Source organism: Balaenoptera ricei, chromosome 6 (genome assembly GCF_028023285.1).
Source record: "Balaenoptera ricei isolate mBalRic1 chromosome 6, mBalRic1.hap2, whole genome shotgun sequence".
Classification (NCBI taxonomy): Eukaryota; Metazoa; Chordata; class Mammalia; order Artiodactyla; family Balaenopteridae; genus Balaenoptera; species Balaenoptera ricei.
The window spans coordinates 35,791,020-35,816,058 of record NC_082644.1 but is presented as its reverse complement, the minus strand read 5'-3'; the positions used below and the strand labels follow the sequence as shown (position 1 = coordinate 35,816,058).

Genomic DNA, 25,039 nt, shown 5'->3' with positions numbered 1-25,039 from the left:
TGGGAGGTCGAAGGAGCTGGGTGGGCTCAGGTGGGAGAGCTAGTTCATCAGCCCCAGGGTATTTCCTCAGCTGCCAACCCACCTCACCCTCCACTATGCCATCCCCACCAAATCTGTGAGTGTGGTCTCATTTTATCCCTGCTTTGTTACTGTGATTTTAAAAATTGTGTGTATTCATGCACACGTATACACCATCTGTCTTAGGAACAGCAGACGAGTTCAGGACCCGTGGTGACACAACTGACAACACCAAATAAGCAGAATCCTTCCTGGCCCACTCGGACACACCAGGGACACTGCCTACTGCTGACGTGGCCTGGCTTTCACCTTTGACACCCTTCTTCTTAGATTGCCCCCAGAGGGAAAGGAGTCCAGCTGAACTTCAGCCACTCCCAGGGAATGTCTGTGCTCTGAAGCCTTTCTGCTGTGATGTGTGTCAGGTGTGTTCCTTGATGTTGGAGAAAATGAAAAGGTTCCCAACTTGGAAACTAAAAAGAGCTAGAGGAAATAGGTTGCCTTTTCATAGCTTTCACTAAAAACGTCTCCCATACCAGAGCAACATGAACGGTGAACTCCACTCCGATGCCGACGGAAGCGATCAAGATGACCACAGGCACGGCACTCAGCTTGATTCCAATGAGGCCCATCATGCCAAAGAGCTCGACCGTCATCAAAGCCAAGACTGTCACCTTTAAAAAGACACACAGGATGAGTGACTGGGCACAAACACACTCTAGGTGTTGCAAAAATTTTTTCAAAACTATTCTCCGAGCGCAATCTGTAAGGAATTATAGAAACACGCACTCATTGCTGGCTACAAATTTAATATAGTTTAAAACAAGGTGTTTCCTTCTGTTTTGATCTTAACCATCAGAGACCATCCTTCAACTTATAACTGAGTTGAAACTAGAGTTTTTGGTTGCCTTGCCCTCCATCCTAAAGAAAGCTGATAGGACGGGGTGAATAAAAGTTCTTTTACGTAAAAGTAGCTTTGCTTTTGCTTGGAGAGTCCATGGACTGAGTGAGGATGACTTGGGAGAAAGGGGACGTGTGGTCAGCTGATGTGGGTCAGGTTACAGCCCCTTCACTTTGAAGAAATGTGGAGTTACTGGGGTGGACAAAGCAAACAGTCAAATCCAAGGAAAAGCTTTTATTTGCCTTTCTTTCATCTGCCTTGTAAAAATTTCTAGGGGGATGGAAAGAAAATCTGTGTGGCAGACTTTGGAGTTTTTTGGGCCAAAGAGGAGAAAATACAAATAAAACAATAAACTACACAGGGACAAAAGAAGGAGAGAATGATCTTTCCTTCTGGAGGTGGGGGGGCAGCAGGCAGTGAAGGGGGAACAGACAAGTACAATAAAAGTTCCCTTTGCTTTCTTTTAATAAGCTAATGAAAGATGGATAACATCAATTGCTTAAGTACCATGAAAACTCCTATAGACTAAATATTTACCTTTAAACATACCTGTTGCACAGACTTATGGTGCAGAAACAAGACCTGGTCTCTGTTTTTATAATTCTGGCATTTTGAAGGCTATACCACAGTTCATGGAATTTAAATACTGCCATGATTTTATTAGCCTCTACACGAAACTTGTTTCAAATCTGAGAGTATTATACTTGGAGAAAGAATGCAAAAAATAGGTTGGTAATACTCGTTTATCAATTCTGCCCAAGAGTTAAAACAAACACACCACACAAAACCATCCCTAAAACCATTTATCCATATACCACCGTCCTAACTTCTCGAATTATCCCTCCATTTAGAAGAATCTTCTCTATATTTGGTCTGGGTTGTAGTAACAAAATGACACTTGAATTGAAAAAACAGTTATGCTTTGCGTGTTTGTATTTAATAAATGCTCAGCTCAATTATGGAAAGTGTGCTCAAAAACTCCCCTATCTTTACATAAAAAGTTTAAAGGAGAGGGGACAGAAGATTAAGGCCATTAAAGGCTCTACCTAACCATGAACCTCACCACCTCCAGTAGAATAAATACAGTATGGATGATGCAATCTATACCCTCCTCCAGAGGCCCAGACATAAACAAAACTTCCCGGCTGCAGAAAGAGCTATGCTGAAAGGAATTTGACTTCCACAAAGACCCTTAGAATAAACTCACAATGATCCCGGCCGTCCAGGGGTTCAGGAGGAAGACAGCACACACGAGGAACGTGCAGGCCAGCACCACGCTGATGGATAGGAGGAGCCAGTGGCGGAGGCCGATGTACTGCTCCCAGAAGAGGAAGGGGTAGCCGTTGGGGTAGCTGGAGAGCCCCAGGCTCGTGTAGTTGTTGCAGATCGTTCTGACTTTTTCAATTGCTTCGACGAAGTCTGAGGTGTCACGCAAGCCGTTGAGGTAGAAAGGGAACTGAGCGTATTCGATGGGCTCTGCTGCTGGGACTGGAGAGAGAAGGCAACAGGGAGAGGGCCCAATGGTCAGGGGCTCCTGGCAATACTGAGAAAGGCAAACGGACGCCATCCAAGGGTGGAAGAAATGCAGCAAGCTCCCACTGTTAGCCATCCCAGATGTGCACCCCCGGATTCTCCACAATTGCAATGAGAAGAGAAAGAACTCGGCAAGAAAGTCCACTTAACCGCACCTCTTTCAACATGAAGGACAAACGATACCAATGGTGGTCTTCAGGTCTTTACAGTTTCAATCTTTGGTTTAAGAAATTTTAAACAATGATCAACCTTTGATTTTGGGGGGTGGGGGTGTGTGTGGAGGAGGAGCCTGTGATCTGTGTATTGATTTACCCTTAGATTTTAATCTTCTAGAAGCAGTCACTCTTTGTAATGGGTCTAAACAACTTAAGAATTCAATTGTGAGAACGTTTTTTTTGTTCAACTGACACAAGTGAAAATACTAAGTTCAAACTGTTTTACTCAATCACTTATGAGAACAAAATAACTCGAAAGCCATGCTTTACTGAGAAAAATGCTTGACTTTCTTATCCTTTTAGTGATCTAACACACTTAAACCTTCCATGCTTCTTTTTTTAATGCAATGCTAAGTCTTCAGCAGCAGGGGAAGAAATCCTTATACAACAAGCATTTAGTTGCTGCCGTTGTGTGTTCCAGACCCTCTGGGGTCATTCAGTTGACTTGCTAAACATGATTTGCCCTATTATAATCTCAACTATAAATTTTCATTAAGACAAGCCTTGGCTGCTTGCCACAAGGCTCTGAGGTTTAGATACAGGGAAGCACAACCCGCCTGCTCTCCAGCCATGTTCGCAAAGGGACCTGTCTTCTTTCTCACGTCCTCCCTTGGCCTCGTACCCAAGGTATACGCTACTAATATCTCTAACACAAATGCAAATTAAATCCATCCAGAACCACCTTTCAAAGTCCGGGCTGAGAGGTGAAAGGAAGAGGACGCTGATGTATACAGACTTTTCTGCTCCGGTTTAAACAGCTTTGACAGAGTACAGGTGCTTGGTGGCTTATAGGAATGACCCAACTTGCCAAAAATCCCTTCAACACCAGAGTTGACAAAGTTAAGATAAACATATAATCCCCAGCGATAAAACTCTGCAACAGTAAAACAACACTCAACCTGGAGGCGTCCCCAACTTTCACATGGAACAGCTGGCATTAAAGAGAGAGGCCTGGTGGACGTATTAGAGTCAAAGGCACGAAGGGAGATTAGAGACTCTTATTTCTCAATGTGATAGAGCATGAGTTGCATTCGATTACACATCCTCATCTGTCTCCCGGAGTTTTAAACTAAAAGAAATATATTGTTCTGTTTACACTGTTGAACCCTGGGTAGTGTCAATGGATGAGGGCTGTGACTGAGCCTGGAGGTATGGGGTGTAAGGAGCCCCATAAGCTTGCAGGCCCAGTGGAAGGCTACTTACTTCTCAGCCTGGTTTCTGGCATGTAGTCGGCTTTGTCGTGGACCCACTCAGGACGGTGAGGCCGGATGTTGGCTTGGGAGGCGGCGTAAGCCACGGGGTCATTGCTGACCCAAGCGGTCAGGTAGATGTAGAAAGCGTTGGGATTAATGATGCCATCTGCATCCACCAGGCGCCGTTTAGTCAGCTGCAAAATGGGCAGAACAGAAGCCTTTCAGAGGGGTGCTTGGGGTAAACACACTCCTGCCTAGAGAGAATAGGAGCGGAGCTCTGCACCAGCATTTGCAGCAGAGGAGAGAATGCCCACTGTTTGCAAGTACAGAAAATCCCATCAGAACACCTTTGGTTTCTTTCAAAATGCACTTATCAGAAGATGCAATAATCGGCATGTTTATAACACACACACACAGTTCTGCGGAAGGCCCAGGAATGGACTGAACCAATTAAATCTGAATGCTAAAAGGCTGTCTGCAGCCAAGGCGCAGAATGAACAATCTGAAGAAACATATTTATAGGAGAGGAAGGGGGAAAAAAACCTGGCAAGAATCCCCATACACGTCTGTGTGCAGTTAACCTCTGCTGTTAACACTAAAGGAAATGCCACCCAGTAAATGGAGGAGAGCTATAAAAATAAAACAACATCTGTATAAATTTTGCTAACACTAGCCTCCTATGACCTGTGTATTCAAAAAATGCCCATCGCCAGAAAGTGGAAGGGACGGGTGCACAACCTTGGTCTTTCTGGGAATCTTATTCTGAGAGGTGGTCACACATAGTACGCCACATCCTGTGAGGAAGCCAAATACTATGCTCCCTCTAAAGTGGGTCTGTGGGCCTTGCATAGGTGAAAAACATCAGGAGACAGATATACATAGACACACACGTATGTATGCATATACTTTTTCCTGTTTACTTTAGATTGAGAACTGGTTCCAATGCTTTCGGTCTTTTTTAACAAAATGAGAACACCAGTGACAGAAGTTAATAGAGAAAGAGTGAAGGAAGAAAGTGGAGGAGAGTGAGAGAACTAAATTTTAGGGATCTGGATTCAATTAATCCACAGGATATGTAACAACTGTACGTCTTCAAGCCGTCTCTGGAATTACATAGTACAGCTCACGGCCTCCGCGCACAAAGCACGCTCTTATCCCTCCCAGGCAGAGGAAATGATGTCCGGGGGCCTGGCCCAATCACATTTGTTCCACAGTGTCCCTGGTCCCTAAAACCCAACCCAGCCCCCGGGCATCCCCGTTATCTCTCAGACGCCTCTGCCCGCATCCTTGTCAAACCAGACAGCATGCCCCATGTGGCCATAAAGCACCAAGTTCACACTCCATAATAACTCTGAACAATGTACTTTGTAAATCTGTCACCTTTAATGCCAGCAAAAAAGGGGAGACAATAAACAGAGCTGCTAGGAAGATCATTAGCATGACGGTTTTCTGCCTGAAGTAAGTAAGTAAGTAAGCAAGTAAGCTACAAAGACCAGAGGGAATAGGACCTGGGGAAGCCAGTAGTGGGGCTGGACTCATCTGAAATCTGAAGGGTCCAAACGCCCTCCCCAGCATGCCCAAGGAATCAAAAGGGATATGCTGGAATCCAAGTGTCACAGCGAAGAGGCAAATGCAGTTGGAGAATATGATTACCAAATAGAAACAGTTCTTCTTACTTAGGGGGTAAGCACAACAGTGAGTCCACTCAGATTCCAAGGATCTGCATTTCCATCTGCCTCGCTCATGAGAGAGCAGTCTGTCTGTCCTCCTCTACCCCTTAGGCCACAGTGATGCAAAGGAATCAAACATAACAAATCTTCCTATCCTTCTAGTAACCTCTCCTAACCCATCCGTCCACCCCAAATTCTATTCTTTCAAATTCTGCTCCCCAATGGATCCACCTTTCCAAGTTTGAATAAAACCAAGACTGACATGGTAACAAGCACTAGAATTCGAAAGAGAACAACGCAACACAGTATGTCTAACATCTGAAAGAGTCTGCATTGCCTCAACTATACTTTCTTCTGACAATTGCTCTGAAGGTAAGTAACACACTTGTCCCCACTTGACAGATGAGCAAGGTGAGGCTCTCTGGGTTGCCCGCAGTCACACCATTTGCTGGTGGAATGAAGAGAATTAGAGCCAACTCAATATTCATTCTTCCAGCCCCCGATGCCTCAGATCTGCAGAGAGCACAGGCTGGGATTGCATGCTGTCAAGCAGTCTTCAGTGGCAGCTGCCCCAAAGCCCTGCTCCACGACGCCCGCCGAAGCTCCCATGGTGTACGGCAGTGAGTGTACCTGGCTGATGTCGATGGGCTTATCACGGCTGCCGGTTTGCACCAGGAGTTTGTAGGCAAGGACCCCATCATCTGATCCATTTTTGTAATTGTTTGGCATGATTTTCCCAGTTTCCCAGTCACTGTCAAATGCATCCTGAAGTCCTAGAAAAGGGAAATGTGTGTAATACATTATAACTCTTAACCAGAATGATCCTGGTCCTAACAGGGTGCGCTGAGGACAGGAGAGTGTTTGCCATCAATCCCAAACACTCTATATTCTACTTGTATTTGACTTCATGTGACACTATTAGATTTTTCGTGAATGAACTTCAGGTTGCTGATAATCACTGTCTCAAAGGCAGAAGGGGAGAATATTCATTTCTAGGAAACAAATACACATGTTTTACCTCAAAAAGCCCCCCAAACTCCCCTTCTTCTCCCCCATGACAAAAGAAAGCAAGAGGGCTGGGTGAGAAAGACACGCCAGGCCCATTCACCGTTTAGTGCCACATCAGGTGCTAAGCCATGGGTTCTCCGATACAACCAGAAATTCCACTCAGAGCAGGAAAAACACATTCAAACTCCCAACTTCAAACGGCAACTCAGTTGCTTCTCCAGCCCAGGGTGAGTGAACATGATTCTGTCAATTTGTTCCATCTGTTCGACTTGTGGAGCTAATACAAGCTGTGGGATCGGCTGCCAGGTTGTGTAAAGATCACAGCCGACACCTATTCACTCTGGACTGTTCTCTTCCTCTCTGCCACCCTTCCTCCAAGAGGGGGTGTGGAGGAGAGAGGAGTAGGGATCTTGTGTGCATGTGTGCGCAGGGAAATACCTCACAGGGTAAATTTGGATCAGATTGAGAACAGGAAGCCACAGGCCAATAGAAGGGGGCTCTGTGAGAACAGATGACAAACCGCAAGGCCAAGGAGGGGAAGGAAAGAGCTTTCTGGGCTTGGGGGATGGGCGCCCACCAGCCCACCACACACAGCTGCGCTTGGCCTCTGTAATCAAAACCATCATTACAGACCTGACGGTTTGGCTACAGCTGTAAAGAGATAAGCGTGTTGGAAGAGAAAACAGGGCCCTGGTGACCCGGCCCTCGGGTCTGAGCAATTGCTGGCTCACACACACTCTCCTCTGACACCCCCCCCTCTTCCGTAGCCCTGCTCCCCCAAACCACCTCCCACGTTGAGCTCCCAAGCCCCAGCAGCCCAGGAAGCCACATCTTCTGAACCAGCTGCACGTGCATGGGTTAGACGTGGCCAGTAAGGAGGGAGAAGGGTTTGTTTCATTTCACGACACGCCCCCGCTCCCCGCAACACACAGAACTGGTTCCGTTCGTGCTCAAAATGGTTAAACTCTTGGGGTTTGGAGTTGGGGGGAGAAGGGAACACAGGACTCTCTCTCTCGTTCTCTCTCTCTGTCCCAACTAAGCCTTCCTTCCGACATTGCTGTGGGCGTTGTTTTCACAGGAACAATTTGGGGATGAGGGCCTTGGGCTCGGTGGTGAAAGAAGGCCCTGTTTGGGGAACGTGGAGTGGCCGCAGGGCCGGGTGGGGAGACCACCGGGATGGCTGCGTTCCCCTCTCACACAGACGGTTTTTCATAGCGAGGCATGCATACAACCATCAGTATTGAACAGATGTTATTTTATTACCTAAAGCCTTTTTTTTCTGTTTTTGAAAAAAATAAACAGGAGAGGAAAAAAACAACCCCTACCAGAAAAGAGGCCTGTTTTGTTTTCCTCACCATAATAGAATTTCCATCACTTTGTGGCTTGTATGGCACTTTAACCCTTTCCTCTTGACCTGCTAATCCTGAGGGGCAGCTCATGCTTATTGTGAGTGTGGGGCTGTCTAAGCATTTTACATTGATTACCCCTCGTTGAATTCTTAAAACGACCTCAGGAGATAGCCTACTAGTATTATGGTTCCCACTTTACAGATGAGGCTTGGGAACGTGAAGTAACTTGAGGAAAGCCACCCAGCAGGTAAGTGCTGGAGCTAAGCTTTGAACCCAGGCAGCCTCTTCCAGAGTCAGCTGGAACCACGGATGCTCTAAATTGCCCTGAATGCACTGTGGTGCCCAGGAAACAAACATCTGTTGAAGGCACGAGAATAAGATGGCAGAGTTAACGTGGGCACCAATGACATCTGGTGGCAAATAGGGGGCCCCAAAAATCTGAGTGCGGTTTTAAGATATTTATACTCTAAGACTCTGGGGACACCCTAGAGTGAAACAAGGAAAGAAAGATCTGATTTGGGGAGGTCAACCCTGTTGGCAATTCCACTCAACTCATCACCTACGCTGCTGGCCCCCTACTTGCCATTCACTCTGCTGGGGCTTCACGATGAATGGGAAATAATCACTGACTTCACAGAAAAGTTAAGTTCTTTCATAATTAGTGTATTATTTTCTGATTAATTATCAAAAGGCTCAAGTAACAATGGTTTGGCCTAAGTGCACGCACACTATACAGTCTTGACACAAAACAAGGAACAAGGATTTGCTTCTTCCCTTGGCCAAATATTTCACATTCCAACACATGCATACTGTAGGAAAGAACTGTGATGTTTCACTTATTTTATGGCAAAACATGAAAGTTTTAGCTAGACCTTTTTCATTTAAAATATTTTATACTAGAAATGATTTTCTAGTGTGAAGTTCTGAGTTAATTATCTCAATTGCCAATTTTTCTTTGATACAGGACACTAAAAAGAAAATGCTAATCTAAATTTTATTTGCATATTTCAGTGTGAAATATAAACAAATACCATTTGTACAATGTGGTTTTTATCTCCAAGGTCACCTTATTTGCATGTATGTTTAAAGGTGACATTTGAGGTAATTTCTGTATTACCAATATACATTTTTATGAGTAAATCCCTCCTCCCCCCAAAACTACTGGAATGTTGCTAAAGACCAATGGGATGACATGGTTTGTAATGGTCATTCCATTAAAAACTAATGAGGGTCCCATCACTTAGCAACCACACAAAGTGCTTTGAAGGAAAGCTGACTCAAGGATAACTACTTCCTAAGAGGAAATGTTCAAAGACCAAATCAACCACTCAATAGGCCTGAAAAATGTCTAGGCAGCTGGTGGTCCCAGGATCTGGCCATTCCGTGTACACTGCTCTGCTGGACCTTGGCAGAGTCAGATGCAGAGGTCTAAGGCTGGCTGGGACGCCGACCAGTGGGCATGAATGGATCTTACTTGGTCTAGGTGGGTGCTGTTCACTTAGCAATCAAAACATGATTCAAACGCACCTTTTAAAAAGATTCCCAAGTCCAACTGCTTTAGGTCTTTAAAGGGATGAAAGCATGGGGATAATTTACAATAGGCTATAAAAAGGCTAGCCCTCTGCACTGCCTGGAGACAATGCCCCTCTACCCTCTTCCGAAGCTCCGCCTAACATGCCATATTGAACATCCAAAGGAATGGCCGAAGACACTGAAATCAATTCCAGGATAACCCTCCTTTGCTCAGATGCTGGCAGTGCTCTGCAGATCTCTTTGTTATTTGTGGCAAGTTATTTGCATGTCTTTGGCCAAAGGGGGAAAAATGAAAAGCAGGGAATCTCTCAACTTTCTCTTCCTCTTTTGATTCATTATCTGAAAAAAAAAAACCCCACTGCTTCCCAAACTACTGTAAAAAATAAGACTGGGAACAAATTCAAGTTAATCTCACGAGCATGTTAAAAAATAATGTTAATGTCATGTAGCTCTCTTTGCCTTCCTCAGAAAAAGAGGTCAAATCTGGTATACATGCACAAACCAAATTCTAGGAACACGAGTCAAAGACAGAAACTGTACTGAAGAATTTTCAATCAAATTCAAGTTGTTTACCATTTCATGCAAACTCACAGGGAAATTGGCTGCTTAATCTTTACATACAAGTGTATTGACTTAAGACCAAAAAAGGCACTTAAATCTGTGTTTAAACAAGCCTAATTAAGTGGGAAATTAAGACAATCATTTGGATAACTTAAGCCAAAAAATGTTGGGGCCATAATTATTTGGGTATTTCAGTAAGAGTATTTTTGCTTGAATTGTGTGGATAATTATCTTGATTCTCCACTTTACTTTGCATGTGTCAACACAGAATAAATGAACAGATGTTCTTAGAATCACTGAATACATTCATATTCAGTCAGCAGTTAGGAGCAAGTTTAGGCCCTCTTTCTCTCCAGTTGACTACTATTTCCTAGAAATGTTTCTAAGAGCAAGGTAAGAAGCTAAGAAAGGCATTTTAAAGCAGAAATTGATTATTTATGATATACTATGCGATGTGATCAAGCAATTAAGCTTACTCCATGTTAAGTCAAAAGATGGTCAAAATATGGAATTTTAAATTATATTCACCAATGATGCAAAACTACTGATGTAGTAAGTTACAGTTTGGCAGTGAGTCAGCCTAGAAATTCCATTAACACTTGGATTTCACTTGGTCACCAAACTAGCCACCATTAAAAAAAAAAAAAAGAGTACTAGAAGCATCCAGCTCCATATTTTATAACCTACTTTCCCATTTCCTGCTTTAAAATGCCTTTCTCAGCTTCTTACCTTGCTCTTAGAAACATTTCTAGGAAATAGTAGTCAACTGGAGAGAAAGAGGGCCTAAACTTGCTCCTAACTGCTGACTGAATATGGATGTATTCAGTGATTCTAAGAACATCTGTTCATTTATTCTGTGTACTCATAAATTCTTACAGAAGTTCCTGAATCAGCCATTTGAACTGTTTGCATCGTTTTATAGGTAAAAACCAGATTTGGGAGCTGCCCCAGAAAGAGTCTATATAAGAATTTTAAGCAACACTTAGAAGTCAGTGAAACATGTCAGTGTTACATTATAATCTAACACTTTAATAAAGTGAACAAAGGGAACTTGCAGAAGCTGAACACACCAAAGACCAAATGGTGAATGTTTACAAAGGACAAGGGCCCTCCGGCAGCATCTTACCTTGGAGCCAGTCTCTGAAGTAGTGCAGCCACATTTTGGGAAGCTGTTTATTTTCTTCCAACATGACATACTTCACATTACTGAAACTCTTATGAAGGTCGTAAAGTAAGTGCTGGATATTCGGGTAGTCTGCTTTCTGAGTGACTATATACATGTTGTAGAAAGAGAAGTATTTGAACTGTGCAGCAATAAAGTCATATTCTCTAGTTTCCCGAGGCACAATGTCTGTAAGGTCCAGCCCATCACGCACTCGGGTGGTCCCATAAAGGCTGACCCCCAGCAGGCCCAGGAAAAGGAAGATCACCACGACCTGCAACAGAATAAGGGGCCCGAGGTCAGACCCGGAGGAACATAACCGACTCTCCCTTGACAAAGATGGGCAGTTTGGTTTATACCTCACTCTTACCATCACACTGTCCAGATGTACAGTGTAGGGGTCGTCTTCCCAGAGGAAAAAACATAAAATCATGGTAATCGCATTTTTTAAACAAGCTCATTTAGAATAAAATCTTTTAAATGCAAGGAGTTGACGTAAACTGAAAGAAACATTTGCCACATAGAGATGCACTCCTGTAGAAGATGAGCTCATTACAATGGCCTCAAGCTCTAAATGGACTGACTCGTTAGGAGGCCTAAAATACATCACATCTGAGGAAGCAATCTGATGCATTCCAAAGGTGCCTGCTCTGTTATTTTCTGCAGACAGTACGAGTCTTCTGTTTTGGTAATTACCTTGGCTTTTGGTTTCAAGAGGAAAGGGGCATAGTGCTTCTCGGCAAAAGATGAGAGAGTCCACTTGCTGCAGGGGGGCTCAAGGCAGTGGAAGCTAGAGTCAGAGAACTGGGAGAGCAGGTCCCTCGTGGAGCTGGTGCTCTCGGGGCTCTGGCAGCTGAGCGTGTCCTGGGCCACGGTGACGGGTTGCACGGAGATCTCGGAGCGCGGCTCGGCAGTGGTGTAGTACACGTGCGTGTGTGGGTCGTACTCCGTGCGAAGCTGCACCGTGGATTGCATGGTGATCTGGGTTTCGTGGGCGAAGCTGTGGCTGCTGTAGGGGGGCGGGGGGCTGTAGCGGGTGTTATTGTGAGTCTCTGTGTAGGCCTGGGGTTCAACCTGAATCACTCTGCTGACACAGGGGCTGAAAGAGGGGGAAATATGTTGGAATGGTATACCGAAAACAGGGAAAAGGCGCTTTCATTTTTGCCAATGACTGATATTATCCACTTTACACAGCTCTGATTTAGGAGCAAAACATAGCACTGAACTCCACAAACACCATCCGGTTTATCTATCTGGACGCAGACGTGAGTCAATCAAAGGAGGCCAAATGGATGGTTGATCCTGAATTTGGCTGACAAAAATCAGATTACATGCTGATGAACCTCTTAATGCATAATTCCTTTAAAAAAACCCAAAACCAAACCACCCAAAGGGTGATATGTTTTCCAGATGGTGGTTTTCAACCTTTGTTCTGCCCTAATCCATAGAGATACAACACATTCCCAACAATCAGCAATATTGGTGTGTGGTAAACTATGATCATGTGTATCACAACCTCGGGGCTGTAAGAATGTTCAGTCGAGGGAGGGGAGAACCCCAGTGACTCCGATGTCCCCCAGAGGAAGCATCCTCTGTCCATTATCTCCCCTGCGTTCATCACACTGTTAACTACGCTTCCTTCTAAGTTCACAGACTGAAAATTTCTCTAAACATTACCACTCTGTTCCCAACAAATAAAGGCCACAGGGGACAGAAAATGTACCTTGTAAAACAGCAGAAAATATCCAATCTCCTGTCCTCACGTCGATACAAATCCATGCTGAGAATTGCAGGAAAAATCAGCAGAACCATAGCAAAATTGAATACCACTACTACAGCCGCCTGGGAGAAAAAAAAATGTAGAGGTCACTAATACATTTCCTCCCAGTCAGAGGACTGCTTTGAAAATAAAGATGCTTTAAACAAAATCTTTCTTTCACTTCCCTAACTGAGGTGTTTAAGCCTGAAATAGATGCTGGAGTTTCTCATCACTTTGTTTCTCGTCCTTCATTAACAGACCATTTGACTAGAATAGAGGCTCCCATCATTCCTTTCCATCTCTAATAATTCCATGAGCCCACAGGGTACAAACACAGGAACTAAACTAAACCAAACTGACAAAAGCAGAACAGAGAATATGCTTGAGATGTTTTACTTTAAGATAAAAAGAAACATTTCCCTCTTAGAACATTTCAAAGAGTTCACGTAGCCCTGATTTTACACTTAGAAAATTTATATATAAAGTGGATCGAGTATATCCAAATGTCACCTTTAAAACACAAAATAAAAATTCAAACACGTCCCCTGAGGTTTTTAATAGGCACATTCCAAATAGCCTCTGGAGTAGCCTGTGGGGTGTGCAAGCGCAGTAACATAAAAGGTCAAGGAGAGTTAAGCAGAAATTCCTGTGTGTGATTCTAGTATGCAGAATAAATAAGTACGGATTCAAAAGTCACTCCATAACCTAGAATAAACACAGGGCTAGATTCTGTAGCGCTTTGGCAAATCTCCTGCTGACCTAGTAAAAATTACACAATTGGGCTGTTAATAGGGGAAAGTCAACAGAGGACAGTTGAAAGGGCTCTCCCGTACAGAAAGGCATGGAAAGAAGCAGCATGATAAAAAATGCAACTGGAATGCTAAGTAACCAAGAAATCATCAGAAAGTTTTTTTGAAAAATAAAAACTCTTACAAGGTTTTTCAAAGAACTGCTTAGTTCTAAAACCTTCTCAAACTGGGTAAACATTTCAGGGTGAGAAAAGAAAACCTGATTACAACTGGTACCGAACAATATCAGAGGAGAACCTTGCAAAGGTCTCTGGATAGTAATCTGTGAATTTATGCTTGAGGTGAAATAGCAAGCCCAAGTTCTGGAGAGATGCTTTTTTCGATAATTAATTCCCTGTCAAGTCTACAAAACCAAAAATTAACCAAGGGTCTCCTAAAAATGACCCAACCCCTCTCTTCTTAGTCTGCCTTGAAAATTCCTCATCAATTCAAAATATATGAAACATGTTAACTGGCCACTCTAATGTATATAAGGTACTTTAAAGACCTGCCTAACATGTTATAAGCAAATCACTATTTTGACTAGAGGATTTATCTAAGAGGCAAATAGAAAAAAGAAAAGTCAGGGCAGCGTACTGGGTATGGAAGACACAAATAAGACAAAATCCTGCTCTCAAGGAAAGACACAGCCAGAACTATAAACAAATTACAATCTAGACTGACAAATGTAGTAACAAAAGCATGCCAGGGTTCCAGAGTGGCTCAGAGGAGGGGGAGCATGCAGGTGGGGGTACACATGGGGGTGGGGAGAGTGGTCAGAAAAGGTTCCTTGGGAGATGGAGAAGACAAAAAAGGATTTGGGGAGGACCAGGGAGGAAGGATGCATGGAGGAAATCTGAGAGGCCGTGTCTGAGTTTAAAAGCTATGCAGCACTGCTGGGTTTAAAATTCTGTTGAGGGAAGAGAAAGGAGGAGGAGGAGTGATGGGAGGTCAGGTAGTTAAGTTACACACGATCCGCTCGATTCTTACAGCAACCAGGAGGCAGACGTTAGTCCTGCTGTCGACCCTTTACCTAATAAAGACCCGTGGTGCAGAGGAAGGTCACCTGCCTGAGGTTCCCAGTAAATCGGATTCAAACACAGGCTTGATGCCTAAGCCCCCAGCCCAGCTGGGACCTGGGAGTTCTTGTTAAGATCTGATCACCTCCGGAAGGCACAGACACGGGGGGCAGGGTTAGGATTCCTGACCAATCAGAACATAGGCGAGAATGCGTCTGATCCTCAAGGGTTTTCCAGGAAAACTTAATCTTGGGGGGTGGAATCCTGTCAGCTTTTCTTTTTATTACAGTCATGCTTAGAATTCAGGAGTGTAATGCAGACAAGAAACCCTGGGCATCTCACTTTGCACAGAAGTTTCTGGGGATGAGGATAGAGACTGTGAAAAGCTAAGCCATGCAGGTGTATACAGGTGGCCCAGATGTTGTGGCCAAAACAACACTGATGCTTTCTGCCGTGGCTGGGGAATGTATCCGATACCAGCCTCATCCATCAGAGAAATCTGATGGGCATCTTGCTTGGTCTGTTTGTGGTGGAAATGGAGAAATGAAAGAAGAAACCCAAGGTAGCTTCCCATCTAAACTTACTGTCCAACAGCTTATTACATATATAGGTAGGACATTTACTGATGAGAAAGTAGTAGAACTTCAACATCCTCTAAAGTGCACTGAAATAATAAAAACAAACAGCAAGGATTTCTCAGTTAGGGAGAAGTGTCGCTGCTAGAGCAAAGAGCACTTTAAAAAACTTCAAGTAAATCTGAAAAGATGACGGGGATGATCCTGCACCGTCAATCAATTCTAATTGCTGTGCTTAAAGGAAATGTCCCATTCCCCTGCAAAGCGTCTATGGGTGGCCCCACTGAGACACTTGCAGAGCAGAGAGGAACTGGCCCTGCCTAGAGGGGCCCTCGTCTAAACCCTCTTACCATTTGGAACAATAAGGCATTCTGTTCTGGGACTTTTCATTGAAGAACAAATGCCATTCAGTTACCAGCAAAGCCCCAGTGTAGGGCATTCGTTCTCATAGAATTATAGACAGTGCCACTGCTTTCTGGTATAGAGGTGGCATTTGGACAGATGGATAAAGATTGACAAGGAGATTTCTTTGGGAAAAAATTCTATTTATTTTGGCAAGGTTACAAAATTGGAAAGGCTCCACGAGGAAAAGTTCTAAACGTGGGTTTATTACTGGACAGAACCATTTTGGATATGTCCTTCTGATGCTTAATCTATAGTATCCTGAAAATACAAATACAAATGAATACCCAAAGTTACAACTTGACACAGTTACTAAAGTAAAGAGAAACTATATAATGGTCAATTTCAAATGTCAATACCTTTTAAAGGGAACCAAGTGTAAAATTTCTGATGGCTACTGCAAAAATCATGGCATGCTCTTTTTTCTTAAGTTTTCTATTCTTTTTTTTTACTTTTTGTTTTTGTTTGTTTTTTGACAGAGAATGAACCAGTATCACAGGAAGCCATTCTCTAATAAATGAGAACTTCTAGAAGCTGTAGATGCAATTTCTAAAGTGATACTCCAGTGCCTTGGAATAGAAATGCAAAACCAACAGTATTCATTTCATCTCAGTAAGGTGCTTACCTTGGGAGAACTTAGCGTACTGGATTTTCTAAAAGGCGTAAGGAAAACTCATGTAGCTTTTCAGACCACCACACCATAGGGTATCATTAAAGGAGAGTATGCCTTGATGAATCATCAGTTTGTACTGAGAGAGGAGAGGAGAAAATGAGAGAGAGGGACAAGAAAAGAAGGAGTGTGAGGTAAAGCAGATAAAGAGCAGCGAGGGAAAAGGCAGGCAGAGAAGGACAGAGGCAGGAGAGAGGGTCCCACTGTTAAAAGACTCTAGGACAGTTTCTCAGTACCAGAATCTGCTGTATACAAGACAAGAGCAGGCTATCAAAGGGTGCTGCACACGTGCATGCCTGTGCAAAAGGCATCCTAAAACTTCAGTTGTACCAATAAATTAGTGGGCATCTTTTATTTACTTTCCATATTACTGAGCAGTTAGATATATTTTCATTTTCCTTGGACTTTGGTCCCACTTTCAGATTTAATTTATTCATCTATTCACTCACTACTTCTATTTCTATTTTCTATATGTTTATAATAAAATGAAAATAAGCTTTTTTTTAGTATTTTTCTTTTGGGGGGCCTGGTGGTCATAGTGATGGGTACAAAATCTTACACCAAATAGTACACAAGTCTAGTGTCCCAAAGGCAGTAAGATCACTAGCTGCTTAGGCCTTTATCGGTAATTAGTGAAATAAGATTCATATCTGAAGGCTAAAAAAAGAGCTAAGTGTGTTGACAAAAATATAAATAGAAACCTAATCTATGATTTGTCAATTTCTCTTCCTGGTCACAATCCTTAGAACCTTTTGGTGATTAAAAGGAGTAAAGCAGTATGAATAAGCTGGATGGATGTAACAACAGTTTAAAAAGTGACACCAAAAATAGTTTCCTTTAAAAACCTGGCCATCTCATGAATCACTATCACATTGTAAGAGAGAAGGAAAAGGGAAAGCCACTGCTCCTTTAATCTTCCTTGGAAAACAGTTGGAGCTTTAAAATTTGAATTTAATTCACAAAACCTCAATAATATCCTTGAGAAATCAAAACCCTAAACCATTTCAGGCTTAGGAAGACCACGCCACAAACTGGGCAAGTAGCCTTCTTTATCTGCTGCGTTGACCAATTTCAGGATTTCCCACGAGTTTCAAGCAGCTGAAGAGCAATGCCAGTACTTTAACACCAAGGATAGAACTGACCATAGCTACATCCCCAGTCGCGGGAACTCTCCATTCTTACAATTCATGTTAGCTGGCTCTTTGGAAAAATATCTCAGAGGCCTCTAGATGTGAAAGGGCCTGGTTTGGAAGGACAGAACAGAACAATGATGGACCAAATTGCTCTGCATATAAGAAAGGGAGAGGAATTCTGTGTTTTCTTGGGCAGCTTGAGAGTCTGGTAGGGAACCAAAAGGAAAGAGAAGAGGGGCCAGGAAGAAGGAAGGAGAGGTGGCAAGTAAGGGCTGGCCAATCCCTCCTCACACAGTGAGGAATCTAACGCTCAATTTTAAGTTATGCCCTGGGCTACACTGCAACCTCACCCTCATATCAGTGAAGTCTGCTCTGTGCAGCGGCTTTGTGCTGGGGGCTGCTTTAGGGAAATCAAGAGGTGGTAGCCAGCAGGGGAAGAGGGTGAGCACAGAAACTGAGAGTGGAGTTTAGAAGCAGGGACAAACAAGAGCTGGCTGCACCAGGCCCCAATCCAAAGGACTCCTGCTTATCTGGAGTACGGGCTTATAGGCGTCCCACATGGAGTGGCCCCGGTACCATTTTAGTTTAACTATAAAGGAAAGGGCAACTCCCAAGGCACTGGGTCATGAGGATACCCAGGCCTCAGGCTTCTGAGCTATAGGGCTTTAAAGGAAAGAAAGAACCCTAGAACTTTCTTTCAGAGGGAGTGTCAAGGTTATTGCTTCAAGAAGCATCCACCCGGAAGAAAGAGTCCCAGAAGCTGGCATGCTGCTTTACTTCATGGTGGTAGTACTGCAAGCACATCACTGGAGAAAAGCAGACCTGGAAGGCTCGCTGCTGAGTGCAGCGCTCACAGATCCCCCCAGATCTAGTCACTGGAAACTCACCTGCAGGGAGAATGCCCGCAGAGCGGGAATCGGGATCAACGCAGCCATAAAGAAGGCTGTGACGTTGCTGATGGATGTGAGGGCCACGCTGGCTCCCGTGCGCTTGAGACACTCCCCGGTCCTGTCCTAAGGATGAGAAACCACAGTGCTGAGAGCTGCACAGGGCGGAGTCCCCTCAGACCACAGACTGTGTGAACAATTCAAATACGTGGCAAAATAAGACAACTGGTAGTTTACAATGCTGACGTGAGGGGATAAGAAAGCGGTATCTCTGCCTCTCCCTCTAACACCAACACTGAAATTCAAGTTTTCAGTGCTATCTATACAGTCATGTGTTGTTCATGGTTATTACTACCCAAAGCACAAAGCTGCAAGACAATGATTTAAGTCAATTTTTAATATGATTAAAAAGGGGCAAGGAGAAATGAGAACAAAGTAACCAAAAAACCCAAAGAAACAAATGTGCACTTTGGAACAAGTGTCCTGAGATGCTTTTAACTTACTTTACTTATTTAGAGTCAGTAACGTGTCATCTGACTTGGGACTGAAATATTTACTGGGCCAGATTGAGAAAAGTGAAAGGACAAACACTCAGGAACAGAGAGGGGCTTCTGCTGTCCTCAAAGGTTTCTTCTTTCGTTTTTCTATTACCTCAAAAGGGATTCTTTTATTCTGTCCTGTTTCACTAAATGCATGCGCCAGAAGGAAAACATCATCCACACCAACGCCAAGAGCAAGAAATGGCAAAACCTGTAGTGAAAACACAGCACAGTGACATTAGACACATGAGGTCCAATTCTGAGAATTCTACAAAGCTATTTTAAACATTGCCACCAGCACCCCAAGTAGCTTACCCAAAGGATGGCTTACATGAACTCATGTGAAGAATTTAGTTTTATCTGATAGTTAGACCCCAAAGTCTAGCAGTTGTAGCTCACAGTAGATCTTGTCCATTACTATTTCTAAGCTCCACATACAATAATTTTTTTAAGTTAATAAATGAGAAGGAATTATACTCCAATAAAGATGTTAAAAAAAAAAAAAAAGAGAAGGAATCTAACTCATTTAACGCAGTGGTTCTCAGAGCGTGATGCCTAGACCAGCAGTGTTAGGAGCTGGCTAGAAATACAAATTCTCCACCCTCAGCCCAGATGGACTGCATTAGAAACTCCGGGGATGGGGCCCAGCAATCAGTTTTCACAAGCCCCCCAGGTGATGCTAATGCACACTCAAGGTTAAGAACCACTGCTCGAATAAATGATCTAAATTCCACTGATAAATGAAGCATCTCTAACTAATAATCAACAAGCCCATTCAGACCTGCCCACTGTCAAGTGGTCCATTTAGAGACAGCACCCCCCTGAGAAATGGGGCATCTTAGTGGAAAAGGCTGGAAGACCCTTTAGGTGACATGGACACACTGGAGGCCAACTGGGCAAGCCCGGAGAGGGGTGTTTGTCAATGAACAGCAGACGGATGGCTCCTTTAGTACCTGAGTTGTTGCAGCATTAAAGGAAATCCCGATCAATGAGCACAGGCCCAATCCTGCAGCCACTGACAGTGCAACCAACAGGACACCAGCCAGCCCCACGGCACCCTGGGACTTGGAGCAGTCCCAGCGCAGCATGGTTAAACAGGCATAGGCAAGCTGCAAGCAGAACAGTTGGGCAGGGTGGTGGGGAGGTGAAGGAATGAAGGGGAATTGGACGAGGGGGGAGAGGAGGAAGGGGGAGACACAAAACAAAAGCCAAACATTAGAATGTGTAAAGATTCTAATGTTTTCCCCCACCCATCACCCCAAACCAAAAGGTAGAACTTATTAAATCCAACAACGACAAAAATTTACATTACAGACATCATATGAAATGATACGAGTCAAAGATGGGCAAACTGCAAATGGTAATAAATGCTTTACACGACCACTTTTTAAACCGTTACAAAGCCGAGCTCTCTCTGTCTTGGATGCACGTGTGTGTTAAGAGCAGTTAAAAAGCAGGGGCAGTCATGGAAAGGTAAAAACTAAAAAACAAAACAAAGACGCCCCCTGAGAGAACTGAATTGATTCTTACCATCAGTAAATAGCCACTGGCCACTCGGATGACGCTGACATCGGAGAAGGACTTGAGGATGTCGTCCAGGGTCGTCGTGGTAAAGGAAAGCACCTTCTGAGAGGAGTTCTGAGCGACGCTTTGATGAACTACCTGCGGTCACAACGCAAGGATAAATTCCCAGATGGGATTAAAGCTACAATGAGCTTCAGGAGCACAGACCTCAGGTGACATGTCCCCTTAACCCAAGCCCCACTTTTTTCTGATGCCTTGAAAAAGAGCTCTACATGACTGGGGTTTGAACTTGGACTAACGTTGAAGGACCTGAACCTGGGACAATGAAGGCTATTGCTAATCAAGTGAGAATGTGGTGCTGTGGTGAGCCGGTCAGCCTGTGTAATTGAAGTTTACTCCGACAGCCTTATTTATGCTATGTCCAAGACTACTATTCTCCTCTCCATAACTCTACAACTGATTTGCGGGCCCATCAGTTCCCCCCTAATCCAAAACAACTCATTCTTATGGGCACTCCTCCCCCTCTTCATTTGCTGGCCACTTTTAAAAGGTCACATGCAGCTCAGTAGAGGTCACTGCTTGGGAAACAAAGGCCAGCTCCTGTCACATGACCTAACCAAGGGGACTGCAGCTGTGAACAGATTCTATGCCTTGCTAATGTTTTCCAGACACCTTTTCTTGCTAACCAAGTGTTTTTTTAAACAGTGTTATGCCTTAGCTCTGGGGTTCACAATTGGTTACTCAAAATGTTTCAGGGCATCACAATTAGAATTAGCATCACCCAGATAGTGAGATTTTCAATATAAAGAAAAGGAAAAAGTCTTCATCCCACCAAGTTCCCAGAATTACAATCAGTTTTGAAAATAAATTCTAATGAAAACAATGCTTTAAAACGTTAAAATGAAGTATTTAGTAACTAAGGGGTTTGTACTCAGATTCAAAGGGCGTCAGAACACCACCCATTTACCTCCACATACGTCCTCTGCCAAGCCTCCAGGATGGCTGCTGCCTTGTCCTCATTCCAGTTGATGTGCGAGACATACTCATAACCCTTGAAGTGTTCGTACATTTGCTTGGGAGTCATTAACTGAAACATGGTCTGCAAGGCGTGGGCACTGTGATGGGGTGGAAAAGGCACAACATCAGCATCCCCAGGAAGCAGCTCTCACTGTGCAAAATCCCCACCGAGCACCCCCGACTCACTCGCAGCCATTCTGTCCTACATGAGCACATGTTTCCATTAAAATGGGACCTGGATGGTTATTTTATTTAATAGATTGATGTACCATATTAAAAGTGTAACCTTACAAACCTTTTACAGATACACCCCCAAATTAAATTAATAGGCAATTTCCTTTCTCAGTTTCTAGTCAACGAAACAGGAAGGGTAGTGGAGTAGATAGCCTGATCAGATATGCTGGGCTCAGCGCTGCACGCCTGCTTGTGCAGAAATCCCAGACGACAGCTCTCCCAAGGGAGAAATCTCAGACGGAGTGCCTGACACTTGACGGAGAGGAGTCCACAAGTGCACAGAGGATAATTCTTATTTAGCCGTCAGTCGTTGGTCTTTTCCTTTAACAGTCTGTGATGGAGTTCAGCTCATATCATATAACTCCACATGGTATGACCAATTCCTCTTGCCTACTTTACAGTTGCCCCGATTTTCTACATCATGGGTAGATCTTCTAAAATCCTACAATCACTAACTACAGTCTCGATGAAAATGATAAATCTGCTCTTGAAAAATTCCCCATAAGGTGCTTTCTTTGAGCTGGTCTAGTCCACTAATATTTCCTAATATTCTATTACACCAGACAGCTAGCTAGGATAACAGTTAAGTATTAATACAAATACACTTGCAGACGTCAGAAGGGAAGTGGTTTCTGAGGCAAGGACAAAAAATAGATGGCTTGGATTTTCCTCCGTGTGCTGGATTACCTGACAAGCTTTCCAGTGCTGTTCTTGACTGTGCCACCCACAATCAGTTCCTCCTGCCAGTGCATATACTTTCTGGATAATCCATGACACCCACCATTCAAAACAAGGGCCATATCAAGAGGCTAAAAATAAAAAGACAGCCTCATAATTACAGGAATTAGTAGGCAGGTCACATGCCTTGTTAAAATCCAGTGCATTAAGGGCTTGTTTGTTTCAGTGAGAACATTAATAACAAGGCTAATGAGAGGCGTATGGCAAATCTTACAGCAAAATTGAGCTCTTTAAACAAACTTAGTTCCATAGACCAAAAAAGTCATTGAGGATGAAATCTTAAAAAATAAAAATAATAGAACTAAAAATGGGGGCAAATATCAAGTTTTTCTCCCTTCCCCTCCTGAGGAGCAATCAATGGTTGTACTTACTTTGGTTGCATTTTTGTTGGGGGCTGTGGCAGGGCAGTCTGGATCAGCCGGATTGAGGCAGGGCCGGTCCATGTAACCATGACCAACTTCAGCCTTATTCAGCATTTCCTCCCAGCTGTCCACTTGATAGTTTATTTTCTTTAACTCTTCTAGGAATTCCAAAGGGTCAAAGTTTGTCCACTGCAAAGGAGGCTTACCTCTGTGAAAGAAATTAGGAGGCAAGACAATGAAAAAGAGGCTTCCAAGCCCTTAGTAAAATAACAAGACTGAATCTCTTGCATCTGGATTGTATGATGCTTTTTGGGGATACAACTGTAATTCTGGGACCTTGGCACAAAAACCAAATGCTCCTTTCCAGTATACCTATATGCAAACCTAAGTCAGGAAAATAATTCGCGAATGAACATGGCAAACAGAGAGCTTATAAATTAACAAAGGTACCAAAGAATCTTAACTTGCTCATATAGTATATTTAATACCTAAAACCAAAATTAGCCAAATGGGTGCTTCTAAGCAGAAGACTGAGACCCAAAATTAAGGGGGGGGGGCGCGCAGAGGAAATCACAATGTCAAATTAGCACTTGCCAGCCTAATAAATGCTTTGTAAATGTCATCAATCAAAATATCTGATCTCCATTACCTTTAATAATCCCATACTTATGAGCTCTCTCTGACAGCCTGGCAGTCAACCCCACAAGCCCCCTGCTGCCTCTGCCATCACCGCCATCAAGGCCACTTCCCCCCACACTCACTTTTGAATTTGTGCTGCTGACAGACCAGAAAGGCTTTTGGCTGCCTGTTATGTGGTTCAAACCACACTGTAGCTGCTTAACCAGGCTGAAGTCATTATTCAGAATCTCCCAACCAGAAAACACAAAACCCCTTATTTCCCACCTAAAACTGTACACTGAAGGTCAGGGTATGGCCACTGCAAATTGCTTTTGCAGATATGTGCAAGCTAGGAGAGAAACAATAACCCAAGCACTAACTCTTGCATAATTAACTGAAAATGTCTACACTGATTAACAATTATTCCTTAAATGATGCGGTGTACATAATATTCAACTGCTAAACTGTGAAGCATCCCCTACCATGACCTTCAAAGATAGTGGATTTCCCTCTTAAATGCCATTAATGTGATCCAAAGAAAGGTTAGCATTTCACTTAACAGGAAGATCTTGAACTTCAACATGTACCCACTAATAAATTCTCTCCTTAAAAAAATAAGCTAAACCTACGTTAAGTGCTTGGTCTGCAAAACTGCAAATATTTTAAAGAGTTAAAAATCACACATACTCTGAAATAATTTGCATTTTATTTGCATATAAATAGGCTGGTAAAAGTGAATGAAATTTAATGATGCCTACAGAACTTTTTTTGAAAAGAGGAGAAACATTCTGCCGAAGTGCCTTCTCCCCCAACTATTCACTCAAAACATGCACATGGAATTTCAATGTTTTTATTTCTTGTTCAAAACTGAAATAGAATAAACAATGATAAGGTAACATCAGAAACATTCTAGAGTTTAGAAATCACAGACATCAGAAAACAAGATCACACACTTACAGTAGGTATGCTGTCCCAGACTGTAACTTCGCCCCTTCCCAGAAGCAGTCCAAAGGTGTAATAATTAAACAAGGGTAAAGATATTCTATTATCTGTCAAAGTTGAAAAGAATAGGCCACGCATTAGGCTAATGTATACCACTGGGCTATTTGAGAATTTTTGAGAATTTTTTGCAAACAAAAAGAAAATATACCTGATCCATGTAACCTGTTTCTGTGATAAGTTCTCCAGATTTATAACACAAATGTTCCAATTTCCATTGCCTATTAAAATAAAAAGCAGAGACAAAAGTTTCTTATTGTAATAAAGGAAATGTGTGCAAAATCAAAACTACAGAACATAGAGAACTGCAATTTTGATCATTTTTCAGTATCTGTCAAAATGAGCAGAGCTTTGCCAAATAGATTCAACAAGCTTGCTTTAATGAATAGATAATACTCAACTGTAATTAACATGTGGGGTGTTTATGTAAATGAATGCTACCAAAGTACTTGAAAAGTCTTGTTTTCTTAAGTGTTCTCCCAATAATCTTGTTTACACCATTAATCTGCTTTTCCACATACATTAAACAACTTCAGGGCAGATGATTCAGAGTTGAATTATCACAAATTCAAAATAGGTGGGGACTAAATTAGTAAGGTTTATAATGTATTAACATATATTGAGGTGGGAAAATA

General features: G+C 43.1%; 1 protein-coding gene across 1 annotated transcript in view; it reads right to left on the bottom strand.

Annotated features, from left to right (window-relative positions):
• Nucleotides 1-25,039, bottom strand: part of PTCH1 (patched 1) — a 58,312-nt gene that overhangs the window by 12,275 nt on the left and 20,998 nt on the right. The window contains 16 exon segments of the mRNA XM_059924462.1: nt 552-689; nt 2,124-2,404; nt 3,868-4,051; nt 6,158-6,300; nt 11,105-11,414; nt 11,837-12,239; nt 12,864-12,982; nt 18,374-18,499; nt 19,025-19,123; nt 19,866-20,021; nt 20,443-20,574; nt 21,404-21,551; nt 22,375-22,496; nt 22,797-22,995; nt 24,363-24,454; nt 24,556-24,625. Of these exon segments, the coding sequence (XP_059780445.1) occupies nt 552-689; nt 2,124-2,404; nt 3,868-4,051; nt 6,158-6,300; nt 11,105-11,414; nt 11,837-12,239; nt 12,864-12,982; nt 18,374-18,499; nt 19,025-19,123; nt 19,866-20,021; nt 20,443-20,574; nt 21,404-21,551; nt 22,375-22,496; nt 22,797-22,995; nt 24,363-24,454; nt 24,556-24,625 (2,722 nt within the window).